We start from the raw sequence: 17,883 nt of genomic DNA, 5'->3' as shown, positions 1-17,883 counted from the left end.
AGTGCATGCGCCTGACGGGAAGGCGAGCGCCGAAAAGGCCGGTGCGATCGGAGTACCGCACTCGCTTCCGGAAGTGGCTTCTTTTTCAGCATGCTGTCCGAGCTCGGTTTCATTGGTACCATCGGCGAAGATGACGAGGTGCCGGTGGAGCCCGAGTCGGACTCCGGGGACGAGGAGGAGGAGGTGGGAGCCGGAAGACGAGATTGGCGGGGGAGGGAGCCGTGGGCTGGAGCGGCCGGGAAGGAGCTGGGGGCGCCAGGCCGTCCTCAGCGTGCTAAGGTGTCCCCAGGCAGGCTGTTTGACCCGGGCTGTGCAGAGGCGACCTCCGCCCCCGAAGTCAGTCTTGCTTCCTGCCCATTCGGGGACGCTGTGTTCCCATCTGTCCATCCAGCCTCCCAGGCGGCTGTCGCGGCATTGGGCGGTGGGGATGTAGTCTTAAGCGAGTGGCGAGAAAAGAAAAGAAAACTGAGTGCCTCACGCTGTCATCTGCCTGCCTGACGTGGCCCTTCGGATGGCCCACGGCCTCTGCGGTCGACTTCCGAGAAAGCAACACTCTAAGGCTCCGGTCTTTGCCCCTCACGGTGGAGCGGTGGGGTCATTTTTGACCGCGTGCCCTCCGACCATCCACACTATTCTTTGTGTCGAGTCACACCTGGCCACCTGCAGCCCTCTCTTAGTTTGCAGTTTGGTCAGTGTCCCCTTCTAGTCTTCTCCTCACCTGGCAGGGGAGTGGGCTTCCCACGACGCGGTCTCGTTGGACCTGCCTCTTCCTCCCAACCCAGCAGCTGCTTTCAGAGTAGGTCAGGCTCTGTCCTTTATGCCATTTGACGCACACAGCCCCCTTCACGACAGTCCACTCTGCATGCCCCCCTCCCGGTATGTGTGTGTGTGTGTGTGTCCATGCTTGAAGTTGTATATGCACCTTCAGGTGCAGTGTGTGGGTGGGTACGGACACTGTTGGCAGGCCCAGGGTTAATGCACACCGAGTGTCATTCCTCTGGAGCTGTCCACCTCGTTTCTACAGATGCTTCTCTTCCTGGAACCTAGAGCACCAGTTAGGCTAGGCTAGACTACTGACTGCCCACCCACAGGTGTGTTAAAAACCTCCCAGGACAGTTGTAAGCTGGACACTTCCTTATCATCGGCCCATGTTTGACTTATGTTGCTTTTGTATTCTGGGTGTTGATTTGAACCCAGGGCCTCATACACGCTAGGCAGGCTCTCCCTGCTGGTCCGGACTCCCAATTGTGGGTTTCTCCTAGCAGGCCTCCTCCCTTCCCTCTTCCTGTTCTGTTCCTCTGTCTCAGTCTGTTACTTTCCCCTCTCCTCTTTGCAGGGGCCCATTGTGCTGGGCCGCAAGCAGAAAGCCCTTCAGAAGAGCCGTAGTGCTGATTTCAACCCTGACTTCGTGTTCACTGAGAAGGAGGGCATGTATGATGGCAGCTGGGCCCTGGCTGATGTCATGAGCCAGCTCAAGAAGAAGGTGAGACTGACAGAGATGCGTTTTGGGTGGTGGACAGTAAGTGGGTATGAGGACAGATCCTTATCTCACAACCTTTTACCTTTATTTTTTCTTCAGCAGCTTTTGGAACCCTTTGAAAATGGGTTGTGTAGGTTTGATGGGGTAGGGAGAGGAGGCTTCAAGTACCCCACAGTTCTCACGAATTGCCAATAGTGGAGAGCACTGTAAAGTGGTCTTATTGTAGTTAATAGTCAGAAATATATTAGTTTGTCTCCAAGTGGCATTTAGATTATCAGAGGTATCTCATTCTGTTTGATAAGGTGAGGGCACTTGTAACCTGCTGACCTAACTCTCGTCCCTGGAACCCACGTGTCGGAAGGGGAGAACTAAGTCTTCTGGTTGTCTGTTACCTCCACATGCTCTATGGCTCTTGTTTGCCACACCTGCTTCAATAAATAACTGAACTTATTTTTTCTGTATTTATTAAATGCCCATACCTGGGCATGGTGGCACATGCTGTAATCTTAGCACAAGTGGTTGAAGCACCTCTCCATGCATGCAGTGCCCATCGAGTCTAGAAAAGGGTGTCAGTTCCCCTAGAATTGGAGTTACATATTTGTGAGCTGCCCTGTAGGTGCTGGGAATAGAACCCAGGTCCTCCAGAAGGGCAGCAGTATTCTTTACTGAGCTGAACTAACACTGATTGATTTTATTTTTGTGTGTATATGGGTTCCCACGGAGGCTAGAACAGGGAGCTGGCTCCCTTGGAGCTGGAGTGGGCTGCCCAATATGGTTGTTGGAAATGGAATTCAAGGCCTATAATTTGAGTAACAAGTGATCTTAACTGCTGAGCTATCTCTCCAGCCTCTAAAGTAGTCTTTAAAAAATGTATTTGTATTGGTTCTTAGTAATCTAGCTTTTTTTCCCTTATTAAGCAATTATTTATTTATTTATTTTGGTTTTTCGAGGCAAGGATTCTCTGTGTAGCCTTGGTTGTTATGGAACTCACTTTGTAGGCCAAGCTGGTCTTAAACTCATAGAGATCCTCCTGCTTCTGCCTCCTAAGTGCTGGAATAAAAGGCATAAGCCTTTTTTTTTTTAATAAAGTATTTGATACCTTTTTTAAATTTAATGTTCATATGCACATGTACTGTGTTTGGATCAAACCTCCTCTTTTAGTTATCAGTAGTGTGCAGATTGATTAAATTTTCCAAAATTAGATAAACCTTAGGATTGTCTAGTAGAGTGACACTTTGTCGGCCAGACTGGCCTGAAACTCACTATGGAGCCAAGGCTGGCTTTGACTTCATGACCTCTTGCTTTGGTCTCCAAAGTGATAGATTACAGATGTGAGCCACCATGCATGCCTAGCTCGGACAATCAGACAACCCTTTTTAGTTTCTCGAGACAAGGTTTCTCTGTGTAGCCCTGACTGTCTTGGAACACGCCCTGTAGACCAGACTGGCCTCGAACTCACAGAGGTCCACCTACCTCTGCCTTCTAAGTGTTGGGATTAAAGGCGTGTGCCACCACTGCCCGGCCAGACAAGCCTTTTGTATCCTAACATTTGAGGCCTGGCCCTGTGACATACTCATCGGTGTCCTTCTGCATATATGTTTTCTTTTTCCTGTCTTGATTTTATCTGCAGAGGGCAGCCACCACCCTAGACGAAAAGATTGAGAAAGTACGGAAGAAAAGGAAAACAGAGGTGAGTGAAACCCAGCTGCTGCTGGTGGTAGATGCATTCTGGGCTGTCTCTGGCCTCACTGAGAGTGGTAGGTGGCAGGGACAGTCTGGGTGTTTATTATTCTTCGTTGTCCAGCCACACAGCCTGTTCTGGCCGTTGAGCTCAGTATGGCTTCTCTTAGGTTCTGAATTTCCTGTAAAGTAGTTACTCCTACTTTATTTTTCCCCAGGAAAAGGAAGCCAAGTCTGGGAAGGTAGAGGAGAAAGAAGGCAGGGCCAGCAGTGACCTGAAGGGGCAGGAGGATCTGGGAGGGAATGAGGCAGACTCCAAGGATGAAGACTCAGAGACCGACTACTCCTCTGGGGATGAGGAGGTCCTCACCAAAGCAGGTAGGCTGATGTCGAGCGTTGGAAACAGGCAGGAAACGGAGCATGCCCCGTGGCTCTGCGGGAGCTGTACCATCTCCCCACAGTGCCGGATGCCCCACCTTTGGTTCTCCCTTCACGTAGCACTGTCAGGTGCTTATCCTTTGCAGGCAGCTGCTGCTTTCCTTACCCTCAGCTCTGTGCAGTGCCAGTTCTTCTACAACTCATCGCTTGGGGTGACTCAGTTGCACTGGGTCCAGCCCTGTATTGGGGGTCAGTGAGCATTTTGGTAGAACTCACTAATGTGTCAGTGTTGTGTTGAGAGCCTACTACTGTCTGCACTGTACTGGCCAGGCTGGGGTCTTGTCTGTTACAATGGAGTAGTTTGGCTACATGACCACATGGTGTCCTTACCTGTGAAAGGATGGGAGATCAGCACTGAGGCCATGGGAAGCAGAGGCAGGTGCTGGGTACAAAGGGCCATGCTCACCGCTGTGTTTTTCCCGCAGACACACTCAAAGTGAAGGAGAAGAAGAAGAAGAAGAAGGGCCAGGTGAGCCTGGGTGTGTTGGGCAGTTCGCTTTCCCAGCCTGAAAGGACAAGCAGGCTCGGGTGGCTTTGCTAAGCTCTCTTCTGCCTTCTGATCTGGTGCAGGAAGCAGGAGGATTCTTTGAAGATGCATCTGAGTATGACAAAAACCTCACCTTCCAGGACATGAATCTGTCCCGGCCCCTACTAAAGGTAGTAGCTTTGGCAATGGGGGTTGGTTCTTTTTTGATTGATTTAATTCTCTCTGTGTGCATGATGTGCTCATGTGAAATATATGCATGTGTGTGTGCTGGTGCCTGTGGAAGTAAAGAAGTTTGTTGGAATCCCTGAAGCTGGAGTTACGAGTGATTGTGAGCTGCCATGGTGCTGGGAACCAACTTCAGATCTGCTACAAGAGCAGCAAGTGCTCTTAACTACTGAGCATACATTTTAGAGGCCTATTCATTTTGGAGAGGGTTTCATAGTCCAAGCTTGCTATGAACTTACCATGTAGCCAAAGTGGGCTTTGAACTCCTAATCCTTCTGCCTTCATCTCCCAAGGACTGGGATGCACAACCAGCTGATAATTATGGGTTGGTTCTTTTAGTAGTCCCCATGTATGGTCCTCGTGTTCCTCTTTGACTTGGCTCCGCTGCAGAGAGCCCTCTGGTGCAGATCCCACCAGCTCTCAGGGCCTTTCACTTGGGTTGAAAGCCCAAGTCCTCATGCTGACATACATTGTTTCTCTTCTGATCCCTTGTGAGAACAGTTGTAGCACTCTTCTTCTTTGCACTTCCTGTTCCCTCTGCTTGGAAGACTCTTCCTCCAGAAGTCTTTTGGGGTGTTCAGTCACCCCACTGGGGTCAGTGAATCACTGCCTGACATCCCAGTTGTGACTTACACTTCTTCCTGCTTGTCTCTAGCTCTTATGTGACTGCTTTTATTAGTCGCTGTAGAATGGGTGATTGATTTTGGTCTGTTTCTTTTTGCTGGTTCCCAAAGCAAGGCTTCTTTCTGTCTCCTGCTGTCCTGGGTGCAGCAGGTGCCTTAGGCTCTGGAGGGAAGGTACCCAGGAAGTTGTGACCCTGGAAGGCTCTATGTAGTTACCTTGCTGTTTGCTGTGACTCCCTCCCTTTCCACTTACCCTGTCTGACTAACTTTTCTCCTCAGGCCATTACAACCATGGGCTTCAAGCAGCCGACCCCGATCCAGAAGGCGTGCATCCCTGTGGGTCTGCTGGGAAAAGACATCTGTGCCTGTGCGGCTACCGGGACAGGTGACAGGGTAGGCGGGGCAGGAGGCCAGAATACACTTGACTTTTTAAAGATTTATTTTATTTTATGACATGAGTGTTTTACTTGCATGTAAGCATATATACTTTGTGTGCAGGCATGTGGAGGTCAGAAGAGGGTGTTGTATGCCCTGTAACTGGCGTAGTAGACTGTAAACTGCCATGTGGATGCTGGGAACCCAACCCAGGTCCTCTGCAAGAGTAGCAAGTCCTAACCACTGAGCCATCTCCTCCCTCTGCTTGCCTTTTTGAACTATAGAAAAGGTTTACAAACCCAAATATGGTGGTGGGCTATATAGAAAGACTATGTTAAGAAGAAAAAAATCTGGCTCGTGTGGTGGTGGTGCACCCCTTCAGTCCCATCATTTGGGTGGCAGAAGTAGGAAGATCTCCGAGTTTGAGGGCAGCTACACAGGGAAAGCCTGTTCCAAAAAACAAAAACAAACAAACAAACCAAAAAAACAGTAGAAATCTGTACTCAATTGGTGATTTGGTGGGTGTTTTTGGCGGGGGGCGACACAGAATTTCTCTGTGTAAAGGTCTGGCCATCCTAGAACTCACTCTGTAGACTGCCCTCACTGCCCACCTGGCTGTACCACCACTGCCTGGTGATTTTTTTTGGGGGGGGGGGTAGGTTTCGTGACAGGGTTTCTCTGTGTAACAGTCCTAGCTGTCCTGGAACTAGCCCTTGTAGACCAGGCTGGCCTTGAACTCACAAAGATCCACCTGCCTCTGCCTCCCAAGTGCTGGGATTAAAGGTGTGTGCCACCACCACCTGGCTTCTGCCTGGTGATTTTTGTTGTTAAAATTATTTATTTTTAGCTGGTGTGGTGGAACATGTCTTTAATCCCAACATTTGGAAGGCAGAGGCAGGTGGATCTCTGATTTGGAGCCCAGCCTGGTCCACAAAGCAAATTCCAGGACAGCCAGAGCTGTTACACAGAGGAACCCTGTCTCAAAACAAGAAGAAAGAAAAAAGAAAAATATATTTTATTTTGAATTATGTGTATGTCTGCAGGTATGTGTTCATGTGGGTGCAGGTGCCCACAGAGTCCAGAAGAGAATGACAGGTCCCCTGAAGCCAGACTTAGCAGCAGTTGGGAGCTGCTGGCATGGGTGCTGGGAACTGCACTCCTCCTCTAGAACAACATTCACTTTTAACCATGAGCCCAGCCCCTCAGCTGGAGACCTTGACAACCTTTAAAGCTATGGGGATGCCAGTTTGTCTTCCCATGCTCATGCTGTAGAATGTTGAACTTTGGGACTGGGGAGGTGGCTCAGAATTGAAGAGCACTGGCTACTTTTATAGACTATCAAAGTTTGGTTTCCAGTACCCATTTGGCAGCTTAACAACAACCTATGACTACAGTGTCAGGGGACCAGACACCTGATCTCTACTGGCCTCCATGGGTACCAGGCAAAATTCTCATATCCACATAAAATGTAAAAACAAGTAAGTGTTGGGGTTGGTGAGAGAACTTAGTGGTTAAGAACAGGGGCTATTCTTCCAGGGGACCGGGTTCAATTCTCAACCCCCACATGGCAGTTTATAGCTGTCTCTAATTCCAATTCCAGAGGATCCCGTGCCCCTGTTTGGCCTCTGTGGGCACACATGTGGCATGCATTCACAGGCATATACATACATGTAGATAAACAAATCTCTAAAATAATAAATATCTAAGTCTCTCAGAACGTCGAGCCTTGTTTCTGGCATCCACTGGTGTTGGGATGGGGGCAGGATGACAATGGGTCCTTTGGAGAGCAACTAGCCTGCTAACAGCTGAGCCAGCTCTCCAGCCCAGTTACTCTTCATGTCCTTCTCTTAAGTTTACATTGATACTGTTTGGCATCAGGAAAACACTTGCATGCATAAGGCATGTTCCCATAGACAGAGATGTGGGTTCCTGTATTCTGGTGGAACCAAAGCATGGAAGGTGCTGAACCTGCTCTCTGCTCTGCTGTCCTCCCTCTAGGCAAAACTGCAGCCTTTGCATTGCCTGTCTTGGAGCGTCTGATCTACAAGCCCCGCCAGGCTGCGGTCACTCGAGTGCTGGTGCTGGTCCCTACCAGAGAGCTGGGCATCCAGGTACACTCTGTCACCAAGCAGCTGGCCCAGTTCTGCAGCATCACTACCTGCCTGGCTGTGGGTAAGTGAGGGCCACTGCAAGATACAATGTGATGGATGGAGAATGGGGTGTGTTTCACCCCACCCCCAGTGTCAGGAAAAGACCTTTTTGTTGATTGGATCCACCTAAAAATCAGTTGACATATTTTCAGAGTGGATAGAGGCAGGGGAGGACATTTCATTAAGACTTAACTCTTTGTTTTGTTTTATATTTTTGAGGTAAGGTTTCACTCTGTAGCTCAGATTGGCTTAGAACTGTGTAGGTTGGCCTCAAACATAGCAGCCCTCCTGCCTAACCTTCCTGCTACTAGTTTGATTCCAGGTCTGAGCCACCACACTCAGCAGGACTTAGCCTCTAGAGTTTGTGGAGCTGGGGACAGAGTCTAGGGCCTTTCGCATGATACTGTGTCACTGAACTGTAGAGTTGGTCTGGTGGTTCAGAACACTGAGTTTCAGTTCCCTGCCTGCACGTGGTAACTCACAGCTGTCTGTGACTTAAGTTCCAAGGGATCTGACATTTTCTTCTGACCTCTGAGGGCATCAGCACCAGGCATGCACATGGTACACATAACACATACAGGCAAAAGACTCATGCGTATAATACAGTGAAACAGACCTTTGAAAAAGCCTGGTGTGTTGCGCATACCTTTAATCCCAGCACTTGGGAGGGAAAGGCAGGTAGATCTCTGTGAGTTAGAGGCCAGCCTGGTCTACAGAGGGAATTCCCTGGACAGCTGCACAGTGAGACCGTGTCCGCAAACCCAAAGAAGACTTAACCTTGAGAAATAAAATTCAGCATCGGGGATAGAGGTCCTCGGTAGAGGGCTTGTGTAGTTTCTACCAGTCTCTGGGATCCATTCCTAATACACAAAAGTATTATTTTCCATAAAATATGGTAATTCTCGTACTTGGGAGGATGAGGTAGAGTCATTGCCAGCCTGGGCTACAGAGTCAGACTCTGTCTCAAACCAAAAACAAAAAAGAATGATGAGGCTTTAGACTTTTTATTGTTACTGAACCTTATTGTGAATAATAGTGATTTGTGAGGACATTCCCTGGTGAGGTCCCAATGTTATCTAGTCTCAGACTGTCTTATTTTATTCCCTGCGTGTGCTGTACATTTGGCCTAAGTCCCAGCAGGTGACACTGATGACTGACTGACCAGGCTGTCCACTGGGGTCTGCTCTCTGCAGGTGGCCTGGATGTGAAGTCTCAGGAAGCTGCTCTCCGGGCAGCACCAGACATCCTCATTGCCACACCTGGTCGGCTCATCGACCACCTTCACAACTGCCCTTCCTTCCACCTGAGCAGCATTGAAGTGCTCATCCTGGATGAGGCTGACAGGTGGGCCTGTCACCCTGTGGTACTCTAAGGCTCTTGGTCACCAGCATGTAACACCATGTAACAGTCCACACTGGATCTCTGTACAGTTTAGGTCAGGTTCCATGCGTATGCATGTGTGCTATCTCCCCACCCCTTCCTCCTTTTTCCTTCTCTGGAGTGAGCTGCTTAAGAGGTAGGAGAAGTCCTTCAGGAATAGTGCTGCAGACCTTTAATCCCAGCACTTGGGATGCTGAGGCAGGAAGATTGTCAAGAGTTTGAGCTAAGCTCAGGATACACAGTAAGTTCTAGACCAGCCTGGACACAGAGTGAGACCTTGTCTCAAAAAAAGGTTAAATAATGTGAGCTCTACCATTTCCCAGTGTTGGAGAATGGGACTGAGATTCTTGGAACAAATCTTTTTCTTGTCTGTGCCTGGGAATAAGAAGGGCATCCATGTAGGACACTACAGAGAGTAATGCAAGCAAGCCAGTATAGCTTCCACTGGCCGTCCCCAGGACCGCTCCCTCCAAGCTTCCGCCCTCCACACTTCCAGCTTCTCTCTTGCTCCTTTGCTTGCTGACTCCTATATGTCCCAATTGGACCAATGCTGGAGGTCAGTTGGGCAGATGGTTCACCCTTACTGTGGATCCTGGAAGAACTGAGCCGCGCCTTACATGTGCCTCCCCTCAGCTCAGCTGAAGGCAGTCCAGTCCTCCCAGCTGTTCAGCTCTGGTACACCCATTGGAAAATCCTTAGCACCCACCATGGGGCTCTTCGCACAGCACTATCTCCTTAACCTGCTTCAAGCTTCTCTAAGTTCTTACCCAGCTGTCTTGTCCTGAGGAGGGCTTATCAGTTGAGTCACTGGGACACAACCAGACAGATGCAGAGAGCAAGGCTGAGGGGATATTCTGGGTGGAGACCAAAGATGTGTGATCACCAACTGCAACACAGCAGTATTTGGGGAACAGTGAAGGAGATTCGGTCTTGTCCAAACACTCAAATGTTTGATACTTTGGTTATATAGGAGCAGGTTAATCAGTAGTATATGCTGGGACATTTGGGTTAAGCGATCATGATCTTAGTAACTTGCAAAATAGGAGGGTGGAGGTAGCAGCGATGACCGGGTAAACATGAGTCCGAATACACCCTTGGCTTGTGTGATGCCGTGACCCTCGTTCTTGACAGAAGAGCTGCTCTTCAGCATATCTGTCCCCTCTTCCAGAATGCTGGATGAATATTTTGAGGAGCAGATGAAGGAGATCATTCGAATGTGTTCCCACCACCGCCAGACTATGCTCTTCTCAGCCACCATGACAGATGAGGTGGGTGTACATGCGGAGGATCCCAGCTGGGCAAGCCCTCTTTCCTTGTTCTCCCACCTCTCCAAACTGTGCAGCTCTGACCCTGTACTTGGCAGGTGAAAGATCTGGCTTCGGTCTCCTTAAAGAACCCTGTGCGGATATTTGTGAACAGCAACACAGACGTAGCTCCCTTCCTTCGGCAAGAGTTCATACGGATCCGGCCTAACAGGGAAGGGGACCGGGAAGCCATTGTGGCAGGTAAAGGCCCAGGGTGGACTGAACAGGGCGACCGTCTGCACTCCAGCTCTTCTTTCTGTCCTTCAGCCACCTCCATCCATTCTCCCCAGCTCAAACAGTAGCATTGCCGGCCACCCAGTCATCCTTCTGCCTCCCATTTCCCCCACTCCATGATAAGGACCACACTTGGGAGTTGGCGTCTCTGTCTTTGTCTTGGCTTGCGAGCTCCAGTCTGCCCAGTGCTGGCTCACTCTTCTCCCTTCAGCTCTACTGATGAGAACGTTCACCGACCACGTGATGCTCTTCACCCAGACCAAGAAGCAGGCTCACCGCATGCACATTCTTCTGGGGCTGCTGGGGCTGCAGGTGGGCGAGCTCCACGGCAACTTGTCACAGACACAGCGACTGGAGGCCCTCCGGTAATACTCAGGGTGCTGCTCTCTTGGGCAGGCCTGGGGGAGCTCGTTATCAAGGGAATTGGACCCTGGGGATTGTGACGGGGAGCACAAGCAGTACAGTGCCCCACTTTAACAGGTGACTAGTGTCCGCCACCACACCTGTGGTCCCAGCTTCTTGGGAGACTGAGGTGGGAATCAATACATTTAGGTTCAGTCCGCACACTGTAAGGTCGCATGTGGTTAGAACTCGCTTGGCCTTTGAGCAGGGCACCCTCCGTGCTCTCCTGGGCATCCACATCAGGAAACATGTTGTCTATGTGGCTTTCCCAGAGACGCTCACATGTCAGTCGATTCCGACTCACACGTGGGCAACAGTCACTTGGTGAGCATCAGTGCTCCAGCACAGTTTCCAGTTTGTCACTGAGTCCTCAGAGCAGAGGAGAGCTACAGGAAAGGGGCCCTTCAGAACACCCCTCATTCCTGACTGTTCATCACAGGCTGAGAGGTGTGTGTGAAGCGAGGAAGCTCCACCCACTGAGACATTAACCTCTGCTCTGTGCTGTAGTCCACATACACTGTTCCCAGTCTATGTGTCCTGGGAATTGCTGCCATTTAACTGTGTGCCCACAGGCTGGCATGTGGCTCTGTTGAGAAGGCTTGCTCAAGTCCCAGGGTTATATTCCTAGCTTCTTTTCCTTGTTCTGTCCACACCATAAATTAAAATATATGATGAGCCACACACTGCTGCTTGGATTCTATGAGGATTTAATGGTAATTTTATTTTACTTGTTTGTTTTTTATTTATTTTTGGTTTTTCAAAACAGTGTTTCTTTGTGTAGCTCTGACCGTCCTAGAACTCACTATGTAGACCAGGCTGGCCTCAAACCTGGAGCTTCACCTGCCTCTGCCTCCCAAGTACTGGGATTAAAGGCATGTGCCACCACCGCCCGGCTCCAACTTTTTTTATTATTATTATTATTATTATTATTATTATTATTGTATTTCTTTTTATTTATTTGTGCTTGGGTGTGTGCCATGGTGTCAGGAGTCAGTTCTCTCCTTCCACCATCTGGGTCCTTGGATCTAGAAGCCCATACCTTTACCTGCTGAGCCATCTCATGGTATTGGGCTCAGGTAGCTTATTGAATATCTCTGTGCTCTTTCTAGGCGCTTTAAGGATGAACAGATTGACATCCTGGTGGCCACAGATGTTGCCGCCCGTGGGCTTGACATCGAAGGCGTGAAAACAGTGAGTGCGACTTCTGCTGCTTTTGTTGGTGGGAGTCCTGCCTTGCTGGGCCTGCCCACCACACCTCACTGATGTTTGCTCTGATCTCCAGGTGATCAACTTCACCATGCCCAACACTGTCAAACACTATGTGCACCGGGTAGGGCGAACTGCACGTGCTGGCAGGGCTGGACGCTCTGTCTCTCTGGTGGGAGAAGAGGAACGGAAGATGCTGAAGGAGATTGTGAAGGCTGCCAAGGCTCCAGTGAAGGCACGGATCATCCCCCAAGGTGAGGGGCAGAGTGCTGGGCTCAGACAGAGGATGACGCCAAGAGCTCTGCCGTCGGGAAGCCGAGTCCCAGCTCTGCCACTCCCTGAGTCTCGTGGACAGACCTCCTCCACACATTGGGTGTCATTTTGTGTGCCAGGGAATGATGATAGAATGGTAAATGTAGGTCCAACTCATCACAACTTCCTTAGAAGTTAAGAGAGGCCTCTGTGTCATCAACGCCCCTTTCTTACTGGTAGGCAGGAAGGTGAGGTTGGCACTCACTCCTTTTTGTTAGTTTTGGTTTTTGAGATAGGGTTTCTCTGTATAACAGCTCTGGCTGTCCTGAAAATCACTTTGTAGACTGTGCTGACCTCAAACTCACAGAGATCCACCTGCCTCCGTCTCCTGAGTGCTAGGATTAGTGATGTATGCCACCATGCCTGACTTTGGCTTACCTGTACTGATGCTGCAAACTTGAGTCCGCTTGTTGGAATCAGTGAGAATAATGAAATCTGTAATCCAGGAGCTCACCCCTCTCCGTCTTGGGGCAGGGCCTTCAATGTCTCCTCTATTTATAGATGCCCTTTTTTTCTAGTTTCTTTTATGTGTATGGGCTTTTTGCTTGCCTGTATGTCTAGGTAACACATGTTTATAATGTTCTAGGAGGCCAGAGAGAATTGCAGTTACAGATGATTGTGAGCCACTTTGGGTGTGGAAACCAGCTCAAGTCCTTGAAGAACAGCCAGTACTCCTCCAGCCCCCCTTTTCCCCATTTCATTTTAGGTTGTCAGTCAGGAAATAGCTCCTGCTGTGTGCTCAGGTTTAGTGCTGCTGTCCCAGTAGCCAGGAATTGATCAGGGAATGGAACAGCTGGTGTCTGGTGTGAGAAACAGCGTGGCTGAAGGTGACAGGAGGAGAGGGGCCTGTTTAGAAACGCTACTCAGAGCTGGGTGTGGAGTGATGCCCATACTCCCAGTGCTTGGGAGCTGTAGGCAGAAGATGAAGAGTTCAAAGCTATTCTCAGCCACACAGCAATTAAGAGGCCAACCTCAACTACATGATGCTGTCTTAAAAAACGACTGCTTAGCAAAGGCCTCTGAGCTAAGTCCAGGCTGACAAAGTAAGGTGGCCATGAGCCAGCCCTCTGAGGACTGAGCGAGGGCAGCAGCTCTGGGCAGGAATAAACTTGGTGTGTGAGTGAAAGAAGGGAAGTCAAGGAACCAGAACACAGTGAGTTCTGGTAGTCGGGGCTACTCCGAAACATTGTAGTTCATTCGAAGAGGAACAGGAAGCCATGGGGATGGTTACAGGGTAACTTTTGTTGTGGTTTTAATCTTTGTGTTTGTGGGTGGATGACGTGTGTGTGTGTGTGTGTGTGTGTGTGTGTGTGTGTGTGTGTGTGTGTGTGTGTGTGTATAGGGCACATGTGTGTGTTTTGGTGCATTCCTAGAGTCAGTGGACAACCTCAGGTCTTGGCCTCACTTTCTACCTTATCTAAGACGGGTCTCCTGTACATGCCAGACTAGTTGGCCTTTAGTCTCTGGCGACTCTTGATTTTACTTCCCATCTGGCTGTAGGAGGAATTGGGATCACAGATGTGTGCTGTTGTGCCTCACTTTATATGGGTTCTGGAGATCTGAACTCGTGTCTTCATCCTCGTGTGGTGTCTCCCCAGCTCTTAACTTTTGAGATGAGTTCTGGTTCTGTTGGGCTCAAACTCCTGGGCCTAAGCAGGTCTCTGCTTCCTGAGTAACCAGGTATATAATATAGGCCAGCATCACAGGGCCTCGTTCTCTGTGGGAGGTATTCAGGAAGGAAGTTCTGTATCAGTAAGTAGGCGTCTATGTTATACTCACTAGCTGCCTAGTAACCACCTTCAGTTTTAATTCTTTTTTGTTTTGGTTTTTTCAAGACAAGGTTTCTCTATAGCTTTGGTGCCTGCCCTGGAACTAGATTTGTAGATGAGGCTGGCCTTGAACCCACAGAGATCCGCCTGCCTCTGCCTCCTGAGTACTGGGGTTAAAGACATGTGCCACCACCGCCCAGCTTCTCAGTTTTATTCTTTATTCAATTCTTGTAAGATGTTATCCTCAAATTCCGGGACAAGATTGAGAAAATGGAGAAGGATGTGTATGCGGTGCTGCAGCTGGAGGCAGAGGAAAAAGAGATGCAGCATTCAGAGGCCCAGGTAAGGCTGGGTGGCCGTTTCCCCACCCCAGGTGCTCAGCGATAGCTGCACTGCTCACAGGGCAGTGGCTGCTGCAGCTCCACTACAGTGTCCTCGTGCCCACCCCACAGATAGACACAGCAAAGCGGCTCTTGGAGAAGGGGAAGGAGACGGCAGACCAGGAGCCTGAGAGGAGCTGGTTCCAGACCAAAGAAGAGAGGAAGAAGGAGAAGAGTGAGTGCTGAGTGTTAGTGGGGGAAGTGCTTGCCATGCAAACCTAAGGACCTGAGGCTGAGTCTCTAGAACCTGCCTCACAGCTTTCAAAATTAAAATGGCAGCATGCTTCTTTATCATCTGAGTAGATTATAACGTGACTTTTCCCTGCTGAGGAATAGTGAAAGTTCTTCCAGTTTTTGCCATGAGGATGTCATGAGAAACTTTGAACATGCGCCCCCCTAGTTCAGCAAGCTGTTTGCTTTGTAGGATAAACTATTGCAGGCAAAGAAGAGCTATGCATATTTCTAATTCTACGGCAATTTCAAAACTATCTCCCATATAGACTGTGCCAGCAGTTTCAGAAATCCTGCCCCTCTCTGATGGGCCAGGCAGGAAGGGTGCGTGTGTTAGCCTTCTGTGTGGAACTAGGGCTCTGATAATTGGTGGAAGGTGCTGAGAACTGGGTAAAACCTGTCTTCATCCTTTGTAGCAGGAGTTGAGACAGTGAGCACCTTCAGTATAACGGGGGCACCTGGGGGCTTGTTTTGGTTTTGGTTTTTTCGAGACAAGGTTTCTCTGTAGCTTTGGTGCCTGTCCTGGAACTAGCTATGTAGACAAGGCTGGCCTTGAACCCACAGAGTTGAGATAACCAGCAGAGGCAAGTATGTGGAGGAGAGAGCAAACCTCGGCTATCATTCTCCAAGTGTCATGTGTCAGGGTCTCATTGACCTAGAAACTCAGCAGATGGGCTAGTCTGACTGGCCAGTGAGTCCTAGTCTCTGCTAACTAGTAGGATTACCAGCACTTCCCCCCAGCCCCCCAAACACACACAGGGTTTCTCTGTAGCTTTGGTGCCTGTCCTGGAACTAGCTAGACAAGCTACTTGTAGTTCTGGCCTTGAACTCACAGAGATCCAAGATCCGCCTGCCTCCACCTTCCAAGTGCTGGAATTAAAGGTGTGAACCACCACTGCCCGGCCCCACATTTTGTTTTAATGGGCTCTAGGTGCCTGGGTTTACCTTTACTCTCGGTACTTGTGAATGGATCTCTGTGAGTTTGAGTTAACATAGAGAGTTCTAGGCAGGCTAGGACTACATAGACAGACTCTTTGTCAAAAAAACAGTTTAAAGAAAAAAAAATGTTGGTTTTAGGTATTAAATTCAGGTCCATATTCTTTTAAATTCGTATTTATTCTGTCAGTTTCATTGTATATATTTGGATCATACCCTCCTCTACTGTTCCCTCCTGCTTTGCGGTCTGCTTTTCGTGGCTGCTGCCTTTAATTAGGTCACTGACAAGAGCATGGATGGGGACCATTCCCTTGGAACTGGGGCAACTTGCCAGTGGCTGGCTATACCACTGAGGAATCGGACTCCCCTTCTCTCAGCAACCATTAACTCACCAGCCCCTCTTCCTGTGCCATCATTCTTACCTGGCAGACACTTTTCTAAGTGGGTGTCACTCCCTAGTTACTTTTCATCTTAAGCTTTAAGGACATAATGAAATAGCCCCTGAAGCTCCACACTGTTCTCATTCCAGTTGCCAAGGCTCTGCAGGAGTTTGACTTGGCCTTAAGAGGAAAGAAGAAAAGAAAGAAGTTTATGAAGGATGCCAAGAAAAAGGGGGAGATGACGGTGAGTGGCCTCCCTCTGGAGTTAGGTACCATGGAGCACTGGTCTGTTCTGTGCTCATCCCTCATTCTGCCCCCAGCCAGAGGAGAGGTCCCAGTTTGAAATCCTCAAGGCACAGATGTTTGCAGAGCGGCTGGCCAAGAGGAACCGCAGAACCAAGCGTGCACGGGCAATGCCTGAGGAAGAGCCTGCAGCAGGTCCTGGTAAGAGATTCGTTCACCCTGTCATCCGCACCATGGCAGGAGTCAGTGGGGATATGGTGGTGGCCAAGCTTTGGGAAAAGTGGGATCTATTGGTGTATATGGCCTTTCACTGGCTTTGGAATCCTCACCTAGAGCTTCCAGGGACTTAACAACCTCCAAACCCATTTTTCTCTATGCAGCCAAGAAGCAAAAGCAGCAGAAGAAGTCTGTGTTTGATGAAGAACTCACTAACACAAGCAAGAAAGCCCTGAAACAGTATCGAGCTGGGTAGGGTTTTAAGTGTTCCTTAGCCTTGGTATGCTACAAACTGAGATGTCTGCATCCTTTCCCACTTCCAGGTCTCCTAGTTAGAGCTCCTCTGCCCCAGGGCCTGATGTGTAGGAGGTGTTGTTAGTGTTTTCCTTGTGAGTTCCCTGATCTAGATAATCTTAGTCTAGGCTGGTTAGGGAAGACCTCTTTCTGCTGATCTTAAGCTGGTGGCTGGCTTCCAGAAATGTGTATTGTTTTGTAAAAGCCCATGGGACCTGACTCCCAGGCACTGAAACTCACTCACATGGCTGCACCCATCCCACCTAAGCTGCCCTTTCTGTGAAGCTGAGATGGGTGACATCACTCACATGCTCCGGTCTGCTCATCTCACATTTCATCTCTTACAGCCCTTCTTTTGAAGAGAGGAAACAGTTAGGTCTGTCTCGCCAGAGAAGAGGGAACTTCAAATCTAAGTCCAGGTGATGTTGCGTTGTGGAGGGCAGAGGCCGTACCCATGGGGCTGGAGAAGCAAGTAAAACTGTCCTGGAAGGCAGCACAACTCCTCCCTTCTGGCTTTAATTCTGTTGTTTTTCTTTATAGGTATAAGAGAAAGAAGTAACCCAGTGGATGAAGAAGTTGGTGGGACAGTTTTATATCCCTTCCCTGTGGGAAGTCATCTTGTCTTGGTCTGTTTTTTTTCCATTTGTAAAACAGTAACAACAACAAACAAAATCTCTTGAACAAGCTATTTGTGTAGTTGGTATTTTAAAGATGTTGGCTGAATCTCTATCTAGGAGCTGTTTTCTAGTGTTTCATCCATGTCTCCTTTTTAAATTTTGAGAATGTCTCAACTGTGTAGCCCAGGCTAGCTTGAAACTTACTATTAAGGCCTCATACTGGGATTTAAGGTATACACTGCCGTGCCTGGCTGTGGATCCCTTCCTGATTAACTTTCCTGACATTTCAAATGCAAGAAGTAATTTTGAGTTCAAACTCCCTTCCCTCAGTTTGGAAACGACCAGTTCTCTGGCTGCACATACCCTGAGCCCATGCATACTTGCCAATGTAGGGTTCTGTTTAGAAAATCAAGGCTTACACTAGGTGGTGATGGCACACACCTTTAATCCCAGTACTCGGGAGGCAGAGGCAGGCAAACTCCTGAATTTGAGGCAAGCCTGGCTTACAGAGCGAGTCCTAG

The 17,883-nt window shown here is 49.2% G+C and overlaps 1 protein-coding gene across 1 annotated transcript; it reads left to right on the top strand.

Moving 5' to 3' along the window:
* Window positions 1–17,431, top strand: Ddx27 (DEAD-box helicase 27). The gene is made up of 21 exons (XM_048441124.3): window positions 1–183; window positions 1,337–1,483; window positions 3,111–3,170; window positions 3,379–3,538; window positions 4,024–4,067; window positions 4,169–4,255; window positions 5,213–5,318; window positions 7,307–7,480; window positions 8,652–8,802; window positions 10,007–10,106; window positions 10,202–10,343; window positions 10,588–10,741; window positions 11,888–11,969; window positions 12,061–12,238; window positions 14,301–14,407; window positions 14,518–14,620; window positions 16,142–16,236; window positions 16,313–16,436; window positions 16,616–16,703; window positions 17,093–17,164; window positions 17,286–17,431. Exons 1-21 carry the CDS (start codon window positions 91–93, stop codon window positions 17,302–17,304), a joined length of 2,286 nt encoding a protein of 761 aa, XP_048297081.1. The 5' UTR covers window positions 1–90; the 3' UTR covers window positions 17,305–17,431.
* Window positions 17,432–17,883: the final 452 nt, after the last annotated feature.

Source organism: Myodes glareolus, chromosome 10 (assembly GCF_982192425.1).
Source record: "Myodes glareolus chromosome 10, mMyoGla1.1, whole genome shotgun sequence".
In the NCBI taxonomy this organism is placed as follows: Eukaryota; Metazoa; Chordata; class Mammalia; order Rodentia; family Cricetidae; genus Myodes; species Myodes glareolus.
Note: the sequence above shows the minus strand (reverse complement) of the source record. Positions and strands in the feature narration are given on the sequence as shown.